The sequence below is a fragment of the Homalodisca vitripennis genome, chromosome 3, assembly GCF_021130785.1.
Source record: "Homalodisca vitripennis isolate AUS2020 chromosome 3, UT_GWSS_2.1, whole genome shotgun sequence".
Taxonomy (NCBI): Eukaryota; Metazoa; Arthropoda; class Insecta; order Hemiptera; family Cicadellidae; genus Homalodisca; species Homalodisca vitripennis.
In genome coordinates, this window is record NC_060209.1 from 28204272 (window position 1) to 28223377 (window position 19106).

General features: G+C 34.6%; 1 protein-coding gene across 1 annotated transcript; it reads right to left on the bottom strand.

The window, feature by feature from the left end:
- Nucleotides 1–16591: 16591 nt before the first annotated feature.
- Nucleotides 16592–18109, bottom strand: LOC124358126 (zinc finger BED domain-containing protein 4-like). Its single transcript, XM_046810419.1, has 2 exons — nt 16933–18109; nt 16592–16764 (listed from the first exon to the last, which is right to left on the bottom strand). The coding sequence occupies exons 1-2, from the start codon at nt 18047–18049 to the stop codon at nt 16592–16594; spliced, it is 1290 nt and encodes a 429-aa protein (XP_046666375.1). The 5' UTR covers nt 18050–18109.
- Nucleotides 18110–19106: the final 997 nt, after the last annotated feature.

Genomic DNA, 19106 nt, shown 5'->3' on the forward strand with positions numbered 1-19106 from the left:
TATGTGTTGTTATTCTTACCGTTTTTCTTTCATTGGACTATGTGGTGTAATCTATAATAAAAGTATTTACTACAGTAGTGTGTTTAACAAGTCCTTGAGATAAATAGTTCAATTCAATGCTGAACTTGTAATAAAAATTAATTATTTTTTTGTGGAAAGATTAAAGTGTTTTGTTATATCTTTAAAAATTTTATTTTTGTAATTGCAGGGTGAGCCAGTTCTGATTCTGTGACAAGTATTTTATAACTCAATTATGAATAACATCAGCAAAAATATTTGAAGTCACTATGTCACAGGTATCAAGACTAGTGATGTATTGAAGTTGAATCTCAAATCCACTGATCTTCGAATAAGTATATTCGCTGACGATGATATCTGATTGGCAATACTCAAATTACTGATCACTAAAACAAGTTATTGTCATTTTATGTATGAAGAACGTAGTTTGATGAAGTAATTACAGTGTTTTTTAATTATAATACTTTCCTCACAGTCTGTGTCTGATATATTTATTTTTGTATAATATTTTGTTTTCTGATGGGCAGTACGCAAATTGCAGATTGCCAAAATGTGTTTGAGTAAAATAGAGACGGATACTAAAATAACAGTAAACAGACATTCCCGCTAATTTTGTTTTTATCATAATTTGTATACTTGTACAAATATATTAGAAGAGTATATGTATGTGAGTATCTAAAAAGTGTTTTATCATTTGAAATGATTGACTGGTTATTCATATTAGCCAGATTTGCATTAGTGGTAACCAAACCGTTTAGCGTATTATTCTTAGTTACAAATAATTCCCGAATCTACAACGAATTATCGGTCCAGGGAATATATTAATGTATTTCCTGTAATATAAATACTGCCACGTAACAATTTAATATATTTGTTGTCTAATAATGGTGTAAAAAACCATTTTATTATTGTAAATATTTTACATAATAATGATTGTAAAAAAAATAAAGACCAGAATTAATCATCAATTTACTAACAAAAAAATTAAATGTTGGGATGAGTAGAATCCAATACCTGAATATCTCAATACCGCGACTTTTCACTTGATTCTGATACTAGAAAGCTGATAACCATCACACAAATTACTGATTTTAGTTGTTCTGATCCAAAGCAAGTTCAGTTGTAATGAACGATTATGATCTACTGTTTAATGGTGAAATAGTGTAAAACTCTGATCAGATGTTCGGTTTGGACATTGAATTGCCTTATATGCAAGTTGTACTAGAAGATGTTCATGTGGAACTAGTTGAAGATAATGAAGGTAGACCTAATGGAACCAATCTTGATCCTAAAGCACAGTTTGTTGTCAGTGCTGTTCATGAGCATTATGATAATGTGCCAAGGTTTGTGAAAATCCTTTTTGTAAATCCTTTCCAACCATCTTTGTTTTGTACCACAACTTCAATGTTATTGTCTGGGTAGTTTTGCTTAGCTAAACTGACTACTACTTGCTGTCTTATTTTGTGATGAATTATGAACCGTTTTGAATGGGACAGATGTCTGTGGTGGAACAGGAAAGTTAGTGCCATATAGTTTGATCATTTGCTGCTGCCTTAAACACCATATCATGTCTATTATAAACCTTGGTTATGACAAAAGTGTTGCGTCTAACAGGAAAGAACTTCTCATCCATATTCTCACAATTCAGTATTCTTAGGTGTCACATCTTAAAACCCTATTACAGTTGAACAATATTTGAAGGTAAGATTGAGACATGCAATATTGGAGAACACGCAAAATAAACACACTTCCTTTCTCTACAAAATTGCAGGTGTGAATGGCAAGTTCAGTCATTTTATTCATAATTAATATTAGCAACTTATTTTGTATCCAGTGACGCCTCAAGGTGGTTGTAAGGAGTGGAAAATTAGTAAAGCCTATGACAAGATTTAATTTCAGTGCACTCTTACATTTTAGTGCTCGCACTAGCTCACCGGAAACAGTAAGCAGACATTATAAATGTATTTGAAACTTGTAATTGATTTTGTTATAGTATACAAGTGAATCCCAATGTCTTGTATGTTGGAATCTTAAACTGAAGAGATGCATTTCTTTTAGCTGACGTAAATACCTAAATTGTTAATTATTTTATTTATCAAAATCTTTACTTATAATTGCATAACTACGTGGTTTAAGGGTACATTGTACTAAATATTGCTCTTTAAAAAATATGAAACAATTTTGTATCCATGTAAAGTGTGTTCATTTTCATAGAATTACTCAATAAAATATTTATTCTAAAAAATGCAGACAATATTATAAAAACAGTTTTATTAAATAAACTGATCTATATGGTGTATTTCAAATCAAGATTGCACTCAGGACATTTTCAAATGTTATACATTATCTGTACAAACTTACACCACATTTATGGTCCTGAATCTTGAGAAACGCATTAATGATTTAAAAGTATTGAAAAAATATACATACACTTAAAGTGATGCTGAAAATCATAGTTTCTTTTAGCATCTTCCCCGCAGTAGATGAATTAATTATTTGATGATAACTTAAAACTGTATGAGCTGTAATGTTGCACAATAAGTATTATTAATAACACCTAATTTAATTCGAGAAATTACAATTTTACAAGATTCAGAATATGTGCAAAATTTAAATTATTGTGAAGTAATACATGAGAAGTATAAAGCAGCAAACAAATTGAAATTGTAAAAATAGCCCCCAAATAATACAAAATATTTTATACTTTTTTATTATTAATAGAGCTATTTAATATTGTATCTTGTTAAATTTATATTAAATGGAAAAAATAGTATGATAAGGTAAAATCAATTTAAATTTTTTTTTACATTAAAATTACCTAAACAGATGATTTCTTTAATGAAGAATCTTCGAGCGTTGGAAAAAGTTTAATAATCACTAGTAAATTAATACACATTTTCCAACATTAATTTTATTCTTGCAATGCCTTTCAGAATCAATGTTTAAATCAGGCAACTTCACAAATGAATAAATATGGACATTTTACTAAATAATAGATTTAAAAATAACATATGGTAAAGGATTTGAAAATATGGTTAGCCAGTACAAAATATTTAAACCGAATCACATTTTAATTTTCTTATAAATGGAGATTAGAGTAAAATAGAATTTTAATAGGTCTGTCTTCATTATTGATAATTTTTGTTGATGTACAATGTTTACCAAGTATTTAGGTGTATTGTGTTTGTAACTTCTTTTAATAATAATACATTTTATTAGGAATGATGTGTCCAGATTCACTACAGCAGAATTTCAAGCTGAATAATTGCATTTAGAAGTTAACTGGATTTAATATAAAAGACATTTGTTGTTCTTCCACAATTTTAATTTAATTTAAATTGTGGAAGAAATATAAATGTCTTTTATATTAAAACCTGGTGACTTCCATCAAGCATAAAAGCAGAAAAAGTTAACTGGACTTGAAACAATATCAAAGTAAAACCAATTAATGTACATCATACCTTAAGTGCTCTTTCACACGATCCGGCGCGCGCCGTGCGGCGCGAGCCTGATGCGGCGTTGGGCTATGGGAGTAGATGAGTCTTTCCACACGACATCAGGCGCTCGCCGCACGGCGCAGACGCCGCGCGGCGCACAAATTCCCGCCGGACTCCCCTACGCCGGACACGCGGCGTCCACGCCGGACTACTCTGCGAAGGGCTATTGTATCATATTGGGGGTTTCACACGGTCCGGCGCGCGCCGCACGGCCCAACCTCTAGTCTTGGGTTTGCCACTGGAGAGTGAAGACGTACGTATACTTCGGTATTGTTTTTGTTCAAGTGTTTTGTTTTGTTTTTTTTTAAGTAAAAATGAGTGAAACACAAGAGGTAGTGGCAGTCGAGCCAGTGGAACTAGCCAGGTCCCTACTTCGCAATACCAGCAAGTCCACTACCCATATCCTGGGAGTCAGCCTCAAAACGTGTATTGTCCTCAACAACAACTGCAGTTTGTTCCTAAACCAGACCTACATCAACCCATACATTCGTCCGATTCTCCCACATACCTCAACCAGCAGTGAACAGTACTATCCAACGAACCAACAAACCAGTCAAGAAGCAAGCAGCCAACGCCACCATCACGGACACCAACCCCGCATCGTGCTACAGTTACTCCAGCATCAAGTGTCTTGTCCTTGGATTTCGAAAGAGATTCAAATGATTTTAATATTTGATAAAAGTAAATTACCATTTCAATAGTTGAGCATGTACTGAACAGTCAAAACATGGGAGCGCCGCACGGCACGCGCCGGACGAAACCGACCTCGTGTGAAAACATTCAGCTTCCCAGGCGAGCGCCGCGCGGCGGGCGCCGGATCGTGTGAAAGAGCACTTACATTTGTGTTAAACGACAATTAGTTTAGACTTCCAACATTAGACACTGACAAATTCTCACAGTATCAAATTGACATCCAAATTCACACCTGTTACTAATTGGCTCCACCAACATGTGACAAACTATCACACCCAAATTTGCACTACTAACGCTGGAAGACTATATTACAAACACTTACAATTTCGGTTTGACAATTTTTAGTTAATTAATTTATATAATCATGATTGTGGTAGTGGACATATAATATTTCTAAGCCCATTTAGCTTACTTAGTGTAGCAGATGATATTATCAAGTAGATATTTTAGTATTTATTAAAGATGAAAATTTGAGGAAGTCTTCAGCTGACTGACAAAACAGTTTTACCTAGTGTTTTCTAGTCCGCTATTTTCTTCGAATTGTTTGTTCAAAAGTTTTATTTAAGTGTTTTTAATTATTGTTTTTAACTTTTTACCGTGTTTAGATTGTATTTGTTTGATTAATTCACAAGATTCGTTCACACAAGAAATTTGATGTTCAATTCAAATATTGTAAACAAAGGCTTAACCTAAAATGTTTTAAACCTACTCCTACCGCTATGACAGCCAGCCAGGCTAATGAATTGTTCCCGCTCGGACAAAGTTCGACGTTAGACATGAATGAAATGCTAACTGTTCCTCTTCCCGATAACAACAACGACTTCGTGAATCCAAAAAAGCGACATATTACTAAAACTGCAAATGCTTCTCCACCTCCTAAGAAGTACTACCTCGATGTGAGTGAGATTCATTCAAAAAACCGATTCAAGATACTTGAACCAACCCATACCAATGTTGCAGATCATAGCTACTGTCTTCCTTCCTCACAACAAGGACATGAAATGGAACAAGGATCTCCTGATGATATAAAGAAAAATAAATCACGATCTAAGATCCCACCAATATTTTTGCGTGACGTAAATAACCACCAAGAAATAATAAAAGATATTAAGTGTAATGTAATATCAAGTTTCACAACTGAAATCAAAGCTAAATCGATCAAGATAAACCTAACAGAAATAAATGACTACAGGAAACTAACTAACTTTTATGAAACAAATCAAGTAAAGTTTTTCACGTTTAAACCTTCCCAGGACAAAAACCTTGAAGTGATCATTCGTAATGTTCCCTACTCTCTAACTGACGAAGAAATCAATCAAGAGTTATGTGACATGGGTTACCCGACCATTAAAGTATCAAGATTGTTCAACAAAAACAAAAGTCCAATGCCACTCTGTTTTGTAGAGCTGGAGAATTCGGAAAGTGGTCGTGATATTATGAACCTTGAACAATTGTTTCACGCCATAGTTAAAGTGGAAATTAAAAGGAAGTCAAAAAACATCCCACAGTGTCTGAGATGCCAAGACTTTGGTCACACAAAAAACTTCTGCAAACTGGACCCTCGCTGTGTGCGGTGCTCGGGATCCCATCTCTATTCAGACTGCCCGGTCAGTAAAGAAACCAAACCAGTGTGTGTTAACTGCGGCGAGGAACATACTTCAAATTACAGGAGGTGTAAATACTACCAGGGCATCAAGCAGAAATTGACCGGTCGCAAGAAATCCTCCATAGGGAACGACCAAGAATCTCGTCCACAAGTTACAACGACACGACCCGAAAACTCAACAAACCTAGGGAAAACTCAACCAAAATCATCTCCACCTCGATCTCCGTTGAATATGAACTCCCCCAGCTATGCTGAGGTGGCTCATCCGTCGTACATTCCTTCAACTGCAAACTCCGTAGAGGATCCACAATCTCTGGAAGCAGGTAACATCTCAGGTCTTGACGAAATAATAAGCAATGTAGTAAAAATACTCATACCCCAGTTGAAAAAGGTTATTCAGCAGGTTATTGCTTCTTTCTTTAAAAATGCCCGTGACTAACAATCAGGCCCCAACTCTCTTTAAAAACTTAATTGTTCTCAATTGGAATGCCAATGGCTTGAAAGACAAAAAACATCTCTTTACAGATTTCCTAGTAAGACATAATATAGATGTTGCATGTGTCACTGAAACTCACTTCCTGCCCAATGATAAATTTAAAATAAGTGGCTATTCTATTTACAGACAGGACCGAGTGGCTCCTCATGCCTCTGGGGGTGTCGCAATTTTGATCAAAAGAAACATAAAACACCACGAATTTCTTGCTCCCCAGTTACAAAGTTTAGAAGCTGTTTCCATAAAAATATTTTTACAAAATGGACTCAACTTTTCATTAGTATCAGCATACTTACCTCCTAACAAACGTTTTGTTGATGAAGATTTTAATAGGATTCTCTATAATAATAGTCCTACTATTTTAATGGGAGATCTAAACAGTAAAAACACTTTATGGGGATGTCGCACTAATAACCCAAAGGGTAATAAATTGAATGACTACTTGATGCGTACAACTATTAATATATCTGCTCCTGTAGAACCAACATTTTATCCGTGGCAGAGAAACCAGCAACCTGACATATTAGATATTGTTTTGTTTAATAATTTCAATGAACCGATAGTACAGCAAACCTTATGCGAGTTAACGTCTGACCACTTACCAGTAATTGTAACTTTTTCAATTAAACCCGATTTTACCAATCCTCCATTGAAACTAATAAATGAATTGGTCATTTGAGAAACCCTTTAAGTCAAAAAAACCTACTTTTGGTAAATGTAAAAAATCACTCTCAGATTGGTAATTTTGCACCAAATAATAAAAAAAACCACAATCTAATTATAGAATTCACTATTAGAATTGTGAATTTACAAATTTTACCTGTTATAAGTATTTAAGTTCATAGAAATATTAAAAATAATTTTTTGACTTATGGGCTTTTAAAAGAAAATGGAGCAAAAAACAATGACTTATAGGGTTTTTAAAGGAAAAATAGAGACACTTGATTTTGATATGGAGGAAAATAAAGTCAGTTAAACAGCTAAAAATGTTTATTATAATTTTTACATTAGTAAATCTAACATATAATTATGTTTCATGTTAATATATAAAACAAAGTTCTGGAGTTTTTAAGCAATATTTTCTCAATCTATCTCAACATCTCCTTTATTGACAGTTTTCCATGAGAATATTTTGTCGTAGAACATCTTTATTTGTTCATCGTCAGGTAAATAAGGCTTTAATTTTTCAAGGTCATCCATTTTTTTCTTGTTTATTGGTACACAATCCTCTTGATAAGCTTTTTGTGTAGGCAGGTTCAACCTATTACGGTTTGTGTTTTTTATATCAAAAGTGTGTTCAGTTACACCATCAATGAAGTCTTTTGCTTTTACTATACCAAGGATTTTCATGTGAATGGGAAAACTGCATGAAATTTGAGATTTTAAAAGAAACCTTTTTTTCTTTGGGCACATCTTTGCCTCGTGTTTCCTGAGAAATTACATTCTTTTTAAAAAATGCAGGCCACCAATCCTTGAAATTTAAAATGTCTTCTGACTCAGGTAGGACCACATAGAACTCATTTTTTAATGAGGCACTTAGGAACATTTCAGCATACTCCTTAACAGTGTACACTCTGTCGCACCTTCTCACTTTTCTTTTAATAACTGAAAAGTCCCTATCGCAGGCAGAAAAGAATGCCCTCTAATAGGAAAATACTGCTCTACTCTACTGTCTTAAACTTCCTGTGGAGGCCAAGGCATTTGCCAATCTGAGAACTGAGTGGTTTTTATTTTGGCCTCCACATCCGTCAGAAAAAATATGTAAGTGTTCAATCCCTTCTATTAAATGATTTTGAATGTAGCTCAACAGAAATGAACAGACTTCATTTGGGCCTTTTACCACCAAATTCCCTCATGATACATAAAAAATACTACACTGTTGTCTTTAAGATTATGGACACAGGAAAACACTAACAGTGAGTTGTCTGAGATAAAAATGTTTCTTGGACTGGGATAGTTGGTAGCTGTAAATTTTGCATATAATCAATACATATGCCACCAATATTTTCATTAGTAGCAGCCTGTTCCTGAACTTTCGTTGATTTTATAGTAAAAACTTTTTAGCCCTGCGCTATGGACTATTTTTTCAGCTACATGGACTCTTTTAGCTATATCATTCAAGAATTTACTTTTAATTTTTATCTCAAGAGCCTCACAAGTACAGCAAGTGTCGACCTGTGGACGACCAAAATGCAGAGTAAAATTTTCTTTAAATATTTTAAGATAAAATTTGTACCCAATATCAATATCTGGATTCGCCTGTTTAAACAGTTTATTACATCTCAAGAACATTAAGTTTTTCATTCAAGTAGCTATAATCAGTTGTACCATAGTGGTGTTATTTTCACAGGAAAGGAAGCGATATGTTCTTTAACTCTATTGACAAAATTAGTTGGTTTTGCATTGCCCGGACACTTTTGCCTCTCATATCCTGAGGATTTTTTACCCTCTGTTAGTAGTTTTGTCAATCTCCTGATTGCGGTCACTACTTATTCCATGTATATTAGAGAATGCAAGTTTGCATACCTGCTGCTTCCCAGATGGTGTTGATACTTCGTAAATGAATGTATTTCCTCTATCGGGCTTACGTGATATTTCACTTGATTTCCTCCGCCGTTTCTGTTTAACTTCAGTTGCTGCAATCAAAGATTGTAGATAGTTTGTCTTGCTCATTTTTAGACCCCAAACTTCTAAAGGTCTCAAAATATCCGTTTCCGTTCTTCATCTGCCACTTTTGTGAAGCACTTCCGCCGACACCTGAAAAAAACAACAAATTATTTCTGGGAATATATCTATTTATTTAAAGTTTTTTAAAAGAGTTTCTTCAATGTTATAGATTATATTGCATCAATTAGGCCATGTTGCAATTGTTTGTGTGAGTGTGTTTAAAATATTTTTCTTCACTTTAACACATCAAATTTATTGGTTTCATATAAGGATAGAAACTTAGTCTATACCAAAGTGTATTGTGAAAAGGATTTTTTAAAGAAAGTTTTAGTTTATTAGTGTTACTCCAACAGTAATAGGTATGCGTATGGTGCGTTCATGTATGTGTGTGTGTGTGTGTGTGTGTGTGTGTGTGTGTGTATATTATATATTAAATTGTGTTTACAGGATAAGAGCTAAAAAAAGTAGGCTATCACAAACACAATGATAGAAATTATTGCTATAGCACTATGACAGCTAAGGTAGAAAAACTGACGTAGTCCATAATAGGACAGTAGTAAATAATAAAATGTTTTTACTTCTATCTTTTATAATCTACTATTATATGACATTTAAGAGATATGCACATAAAATATGTACAAATATGTAAGCTTAGTACTTGAACGAACATAATAAAAGTGAAAAATACTTACTTGCAATCTTCTCCTGGAGTTATTTTTCTGGTACTTCTTTTCCAGTCCAACTTATGTATGAGCTTCCTGAAACTCTGGCTTTTTTAATTATTCGGCCTTGTACTCGGATTTATTGAGAACACCCTTTTTCCTTTTACGTTTCTGAATCTCTAAATTAAACATCTAGCTCATTCATTCTGATAATGATTTTTTAAAAATGTTTCAATTTCGTATTAGACGAACAAAGAAAATAGGCTACTCTTTAATATCCCACCATAACCTCAAACCTGGGCTGGAATTGTTAGTGCAATGTAAACAGCTGATCACTGATCAAGGTGTCAGCTGTTGCTGCTGTTCACTTGAGAAACACTATAAGTCACTGACTTATGGTGTTTCTCAAGTGAACTAAAACTTATGTGGCATTATAAAGTTGGTAAAAAAAGTCTGACTTATGTTGTTTCTCAGAGGAACTGTGTATTTATATCTGTTGATTGCAAAAATATAAAAAACTAAATTTAGCTAAAAATTGACTTATGGGGTTTCTCAAATGACCAATTCAAATGGTAAAGTTGACTGGGCTGTATTTCATAACGAATTAGAAACTAATATTATCTTGCCGAATTGTTTACAGTCTTTCGAAGATATTGACAACTGTGTACTACAATTCACTGAGCTGATTAAAAATTCGGTTAAAAAAGCAGTCGCAAAACAATCACAAACCATGTTTTGTCCTAATCGCCCTCCGCAAAGAATTCTTAATTTAATTAAAGAAAAACATGTTTTTAGGAGACGGTGGCAGAGACACAGGCATCCAGAAGATCGCATGCAGCTTAACAGGCTCATCAGGAAAATAAAATCAGAATTAGATATTTTCAAAATTAATGACTATCAGAAATATTTGAGTGAAATAAACCCAGGCGATAGTTCAATGTGGCTGGCAACCAAAAGAATTCTCAGAACGCCTTCTACGATCCCTCCCCTTCAACAAGGCCAGGAGACGTACCAGAGTGACTCTGAAAAATGTGAGGTTTTTGCGAATTATTTTGAAAATGCTTTTTCCCCTAACCCTACTGTTAATTTGCAAACTGAAGATGAAGTCAACAGGTTTTTAAATAGCACAATCTTATCTGCTGAGCTTCCCACTCAGTATATCTCAACATCTGAAATTAGAAATGTTATCCAATACCTACCGTTGAGGAAAGCTCCTGGGTATGACTTGATAACAAACTTAATATTAAAGGAACTCCCGCCAACAGCCCATCAGCTATTAAAAACTTTATTTAATGCATGCCTACACGTTGGTTACTTTCCTAAATCCTGGAAACATGCTGAAGTTATTGTTATCCACAAGCCCGGTAAGCCTGTTAGAAATCCCTCTAGTTACAGACCCATCAGCCTACTACCCACTCTGGCAAAAGTATTTGAAAAGCTAATACAGAAGAGACTATGCAGATTCATTGAAGATGCTCAATGTATTCCTCCCCACCAATTCGGTTTTAGGGCAAAACATTCTACTACGCAGCAACTTGCGAGGTTAACACAAACAATAGTGCAAGGGTTTGAAAATAAAAGACACTCTGCTGCTTTGTTTCTGGATGTTGCTCAGGCCTTTGACAAAGTATGGCACAAAGGCCTTCTGTATAAGCTATTTCAAACTGGACTTCCAAATTACTTGCAAAACATCATCGAATCATTTTTAGAAAACCGGACTTTTTCAGTAAAAATAAATTCTACTCATTCCACTGTTCGACAGATCCGGGCTGGTGTGCCACAAGGCTCAATTTTAGGACCTATCCTGTTTAATATGTTCATGCATGACCTACCCATTCCAGCTCATTCTACGCTTGCTCTTTTCGCTGATGACACTGCCTTGATTTCCCAACATCAAGACATTGACACAGCAGTTGACATGCTTCAGACTGATACAGACCTACTGTTGGATTGGTTCGTTAATTGGAAAATCGCACTTAACCCTCTAAAATGTGAAGCGAAAATATTTTCGCTAAGAAAATTCAATCCCTTAAGGAATATAGAAATTCAAGATAACATCATACCATGGAATGAAAATGACAGAACTGTTAAATATTTGGGTGTCTTATTAGACTCTAAACTTACTTATAAACAGCACATAAATTCAAAATTAAATCAAGCAAACACAAGATTGGCACAAATGTACCCAATTATCAATAGAAGATCATCTCTTAAACTTAAATGCGCTCTTTTAATCTACCAAGGAATATTCAGACCCCTCTTAACTTATGCTTGTCCAGTTTGGGGTCCTTGCCTCCATAAATCAAAAATGAACAAACTTCAAGTATTCCAAAACAAGTTTTTGAGAATAGCAACAAATTCTCCATGGTTTGTTAGAAACCGACAGATTCATAATGAATTAGAAATTCCGACCATCTGTGACTACATCCGAAAACTAAGTGCTACATTTCTAGAAACTCTGGACCAATCAACAGGTGCTGTCCATTTTAACATTGGCCAAAGAACTGTCAACAGAAGACTGAAAGCACGTCTTGTTCAAGACATTTTATTATAATTTGAAACTTACATTGTTTGTCAAGTACTAATTTTATTGTTTATTTTCTGTTAACTGTATTATGTTATAGGGTGTCTCCATTGGAGCAAACCCACTAATGTTAATATTTCTATGTTCTTCTGTTCTCTATGATTCAAACTTCTGTGTATAATTATTTACTTGTAGTAATTGAACCAGAAATAAAGCTTTTGAAAAAAAAAAAAAAAAAAAAAATTTGACATTTACATGAACATAATCAGGAACTGTAAACAGGAATATTCTTAATATTTTATACACAGCTGTACCATTAAGTAACCATTACCAAAGAAAATATAAATCATGGCAACGATCATTATATCAGTTAACCTGGTGTGGTTCAAACTTTTAGTAAGTATTAGCCATTAATTTTTTATCCAATGAAGCCTCAAGATATATTTTAAGTGGTCAAAATATAATCTATTGGTGGGATAAATCCTTTTACTTCTTAGAGAACTATATTTAAATTCATTTCCAACAACAAGATGTGACAACATCAAATTGTCATTTACAAGTAGGGCCCTTTCTAGACATTTTTCTAGTGTAAGCGAACAACATTCCGGTGCCTCCTCCCCCTAAAAAAACTTATCTGGTAGTAAGGATTAGCTCTGGGTCTCAATACATTGAAAATACAAATAAGTATAAATGCTTACAAATGTGCGAAATATGAATAAACTTAGATACAGTGTTAAACACTCTTGCCCTTATTTATTGAATGTGACATTTTCGAAATTTAAAAACCAATTACGTATACCAAAAGTCAAAGTTAATTAAGTGTGAACAAATCATTAAATACACAAGCCAGTTTTAACTAAATTAAACGATTATTTACTCGTAAATGAAGACAAACAACACTTAAAAGAGATTTTCTTTGCTTTTATTTTGGCAAATGCAAATTCATTGAGATCGTACTCAGTGTCCATTTGGTTTAACAAATCATTCTCAATGGCTATTGTTGCCAGTCCACTCAAACGTTCCTGACAAATAGTGGATCTGTGATAAGTTTTTATTAGTTTCAACTTAGAAAATACGTTCTTTCACCATTTGCTACTGTAACGGAGCGTCAAGTCAATTTTGTATTTGTGGTTATTCTTATTTGGGAATAACAATAAATCAAGTAGTGGGAGTATGCGCAAGGGTTCTTATGATTTTCCTTAAATTACTCCTACAGTTTGGCAATGTGAATCAACTTTCAACCTCTAGTCTAGTCTCCTTTAACACTGAACATTGGAGAGTGCTTAGGCGCCCCCTTCTGCTTGGCGTGTTATTCAACCGCGTACTTTGCTTACCCCTTAAACCAGCCCTACCTACAAGACTTATAATTATATAAAGTTGAAGTCACCAGTTATTTTGTAAAGTGGACTCTTTATTTGTCCTTTGCTGATATTTAGTTTGAACTATAACTTTTATAATTGTTCATTAACAATTTTATTCTGATATATTTTAATCATTAGTCTATGTAATTTGAAGCAGCACGGAAGCTTTTGTCCTCTAATTAAATTGCCTATCCACAGTAAGTAATACCACTCTTGTGAAAGAACTCGAACCTTTCCTGGTGTGAGGTAATGATATTTGGATTTGTACTAATTTATTTTCATTTTAAATAATTGTTATCCCTGGTGCAAACCCCATGTGTGTTAAAGAATTTTAATTTTGCCTCCTTGTAAATTGTATCTAATAACAAATCTATATATTTTATTTGTTTATATCATTTACTTTAATATTTAAAATAATAAACAACATTAGTAAAAGTTTACAAAGCTGAATGCAAAGCAAGGTTACTTATTCTGTGCCTTAGAGTTGTGCACCTGGCTGTCTGAGAAGATGCTCATTTTCTTATCCTTGAAATCAATTTTCAGTATCTCTCAGGCAAACTCCAATTATAGCTATAACTCCTGACATGAATACAGAGGGATACCTATCCATATGATGATAGAACTCCACACAAAGAGTGATCTTCCTAAATACCGGTCTCCTCTGAATTGGATCCATCAGTACACCATTACAGGTCTCAGTAAGGAAGGAGTTTCTGTCCATAGGGCCGATCCTCACTAACGAAGCACAGTTAAAATAATATGCTGAAGGAGTACATAGTTCTCATACGGTCCAATGGCATGTAATTTACTCCATTATCTTTTACCCCCTGAGTAATTCTAGTGTAACCAAGAACATCAGAGCTCTTTACATTATAGGTTATTTGCACTCTTCCTGGCCACCGTTTAAGTGTGTAGATATATTGGCCGAAGATACAATATACAGTCCAATAGGGATAGTTGCTAACAGCGCCTGTGGTTAAGAGACATGCAAACTGGCGAGTCCTCTACACACCAAGATGATTTCATATTGGGCGGAGGCACTATAGTGGAGATACTAGACTCTATAATTATCACAGTCTAAAAATAAAGAAACCACAACAGAAGCTTATGCCTCAGCCCGCAAGATGGCTACAAGTTAACAGAGCCAACTTACGACGGTTTATCACCTTGTTGAGAAGGTTTGAAGAGGAACAGTAATTTCTTGCATCGTTAAAAGTCATTTTAGAAGGATTAAAAAAGAGACTATTCATTGAGCTCAAACTACAAGTCTGGGACCACTATTCATAAGATCAGTAACCATCCCGTTGTATTTGCCCACAGCCAACCAGAATAATTGCATCATCTGAAATAGCCTTGAGAAAACACACTACCTATTATCATTGAGGCATTGGAGTCAACACGAGGACGGTACCGCCTAGTAAGGTCACAGTTGTTTGAACCTTTTGCTTATAATAATTGAGATAACATCCTTTCGGGCGGGTCTAGCCATAGCACTCTCCCCATGAAGAATGAATGCATGACGTCCAGGTATGAAGCAGAACCTCGACTCATTTTCAGGAGATATAATCCATTCCATATGCTTTGGCTGCATGAATTATGGATAAGGTACTAGTGCTATCAAACGTCTCTTGGATATCTAAAAAGAAACCTATTGGTACCTTTTTATCTTCGATCGCCTCAATTCTACTCACCAGTTGAAGAGCTGATTAACATGAACAGCCTTCTGTCGAGGGAACACCGCCATGGACAAACTGGCGTTCACACAAGCAAGCGCCGCGTCGGCCACGGTAAATTAATAAACCTGCTTAATTAAATCTGTGATAAAAATTAAACTTTTTAAATCGTGATTTACAAAATTATACGGACAAGAGAAAATCTGGTTAAAAGCTCTATAACGTGACCAATACTTAAGTTTTGAAATGCCCGGTCAAAAGTAAAATAGTAATCTGATAACATCGTTCTTCGTATAATTCTAAAATCATATACTCAAAAACAGTACACTTGTTTTGTATATCAATTTGTTAGTAAAAAGATCACAATTTTCAGAGTTATGAAATTTCAAAGTTTTAGTTTGGTTGAAGAGCCAAAAACCGGTAACTTTTCGTTCTTTTTGAAATAAAAACTGGATTACTCGTAAATAATTGATTTATATGTCAAACACAGAACTAAACAAGCTAAATTTTAATTCAACTCTTGTTATTGTATCTCCAATTAGTTAGTTGTGGTTAACGTTCACTCATGTGTATGTACTTTTTAATCCGAAAGTAGTAATAGTGTACGTTAAGGTTTCATGAATGTACTTCAAAGTCCATCTATCCATTAAACAGACTAAAAAAAAAGTTTTAGTATTTTGAAGTAGTGATGGAAATTACGGTTACTTTGACGTAATAGGTTCCAACGTTACGTGACGGAGCCGTAATAGGTTCCAGTAGCCTATTATTTTTGTCACCTATTACGGGACAGCTCCGGCTCCGCCTGGCGCTGTGGCTCCGCTCGCGCTCGGCCGGTCTGTCACTGTCACCATATTATTTAATGGTGACAGTTACGTTACAGCCGTAGCTCTCGTAACTTCAGCAAACACCCGTCACCGCAAACACTGATAATTCAACTTAATTTTTGAAATTACAGGTTAGAGTTGCAATACTAAAACATATTATTATTCGTAATTCTAAATTGCTTATGAACTAGTGTGTCATTTAAAATTTACTTAAGTTAAGTTACTATTAAGTCTTAAACCAGGGCTATAAAGTTGATAAGCCAATACCTTTTAGAATGTAATTTATGAGATACAACGTATTGAAAAAATATACAAAGTATATTACAACTACAATATGCAAGTAAAAATATACAACTAAAAAAACTTGTACTAAAAATATGTCGGCATTATAAAACAACAGCTCTTAACACAGTTTGCCTGACATATAATAAGAAAACTAAACTAAGAACAACTAAAAAAACTTATTGCACTAAATATCTGTTAGCATTTAAAAACAACAGTTGTTCACATCGTTTCCCTGATAATCTGGTACGTCGTTCTGTAATTATGTATCCTGCTTTTGAGAATAATCTCTCACAGGGGACCGATGTTGCCACTGCACAAAAATGTTTTTTTTACAACTTGTGACAACAGAGGGTAAAAAACTTCATTTTGTTTCCACCACAGTAGTGGGTTTTCTGAGCGTCCGATGCATTCCTCGTCTAAATAACGGTTCATTTCAACAATTGCAGCAGATGTCTTTGAACCTGAAAATACAATGAATTATTGTAAGTGGATAATAAAGTGTTTTAACACGTAATTGAATATGACAGCAGATGCCTTTAACCCTGAAAATACAATTATTTTAAGTGGATAATAAAGTGTTTTTTAAACCCAATTTAATATGGTTTACAGATTAATATATTTTAACGTACCTGACGGTTTCTTGGATGCTATCATCTTATCAAGGTCTGCCCAGATAGAAAACTTTGCCTGTTTTGTAAGAGGCTGATTTCCATCGTCTTTTTCCTGACTTCCACTGACAGACGTCACAGAAGTGCTTGTCTTCTTGCTCCATATGGCTGACATGAGCTCAGTGCAGTAGGTTTTTATGGATCCAGCTGATTTTTCATCTGAAAATACTGCAAGCTTGAAACGTGGATCTAACAACGTCGCCAAAGCTATAGTCTTGCTGTTTTCAATGTTAGAAAATCTGGTTTTTAGTCCTTTGAGCAATTCATCAACTACACGTTTGGAGACTTCGCTTAGGGTTTCTTTTCTCATTTTATTGCAGACAGAAACTAGTCCATTGATAAATCCAATCACTTGGCTAGCTGTAAGGTAATTTTCCCCAGAGATATTTCTGGTTACTTCTTCAAATGGTTCCAGAACCATTACCAATTCGGAGCAAGTCTTCCATTCATCTTCGGTGAGCACTGGAATTTCTTTATTGATTAAAGCCACTGTCGTTTTAACAGCATCCTTCAACTCTGAAATTCTTTGCAACATATAAAATGTTGAGTTCCATCTTGTAGCTACTTGTAGAACTAGTTTTTTGGGTTCCAGTCCCAAATTTTTCTGTACTTCCCTTAGCTTCTCTGTAGCACTAGTGCTTCTTTTAAAATGAGAAACTATAGCTTTTATGCGATCTGTTAAGCTCTGACAAACCTTCAATGCATCCTGCAAAATTAAATTAATTGTATGGGCGAAACATCCGAAGTGTTTTAGTTTTAGTTCATTAGTTATAGCCCCTACAATATTACTGGCATTGTCAGAGACAATGATCATGATTTTGCCTTCAAGGTGAAATTTTTTTACAATTTTGTCTATTTCTACCGCCAAGTTTACACTTGTATGAGAAGATCTGATGACAGAACACTCAAGTAAAATTGATTTTAATTCAAAATCGTTAGAAATGTGGTGGGAAGTTAGAGCCATATAACTCTCTGTGTTTGAAGAGGTCCAAGTGTCAGTTGTCAAAGTAACATTTGATACTGTTAGCATTTCTTGTCGAACAGCATTCAAACACATCTCATATTCTGCTGGTATCATAGAAGATGAAATGGTTTTTCTGTTTGGCAGAACATAGTTTGGATTTAGACCATTGACGAACTTTTTAAAAACCTTCGTCCTCTACTACTGAAAAGGGTTGGTAATCTTGAACAAACACATTTAAGAGGAGCTTGTCTAGTTTCTTCTTTTGGGTTTCACTAATTTTTTTCTGCTGAGGTATGAAGGACCTAATGCTTGGTTGGTTATTTGGTACAATATTACACATTGAACTATTAGTGGCAATGTTGTCAGAATTTACATTCTGCATGGCAATGTTGGTGTTCGATGTAGTCCTGTTTAAAGTAGAGGCCAAAGAAGGAACAGCAAGGGGTTCAACCACATTTGATACCGGTAAGTGTTTCCCTCCTGGCGGTGGCAAAGCAACAGTGGTATGTTTTCTTTCTAAATGCTTTCTAAGGTTAGAAACTGTAGTTTTAAAACTTGCCAATTGACCACATAAATCGCACCTAGCAATTTTACTTACGGGATCCGTAGTTGTGAAGTAAGACCACAAATAACTAGTCTTCTGTTTTCTGTTCATTTTGTTTCACACACCAGTCACACAAAATTAAAGATATTAACTACAAAAACTGAGTGAAACTATTAAACACAATTTTATTAATGTATAAAACTAGTGGAAAAAGTCCAAAACACTACTATTAAACTATTAATACGGTTAGAACTGTCAATAACCAACTTGAAATGCACAAACACGATAGTAGCCCTCAGAGTCAGAACGCAAGTGCATTGAAGTTTTCGTGTCATAACACGACACGAATGGTCTGTGAATCACGTGTGAATGACGTGACAAAACTCAAATATAGTGACAGCGGTAACGTAACGAATCCAGTGTCAGTGACACACCGTTCGTTCCGTATTACTCGTAGTTTTTGTAATAGGGTGATGGGTAGAAGTGACAGATCCAGACTGTTTCTCAGATAGCCGTTTACTAAGTAACTGTTATGTTTACGTGACAAAAATAATAGGGTGTTTGTTGTAACCTATTACAACGGTGACGGCTACTACGTGGTAATAGTGTTATTAAATCCTATTACGT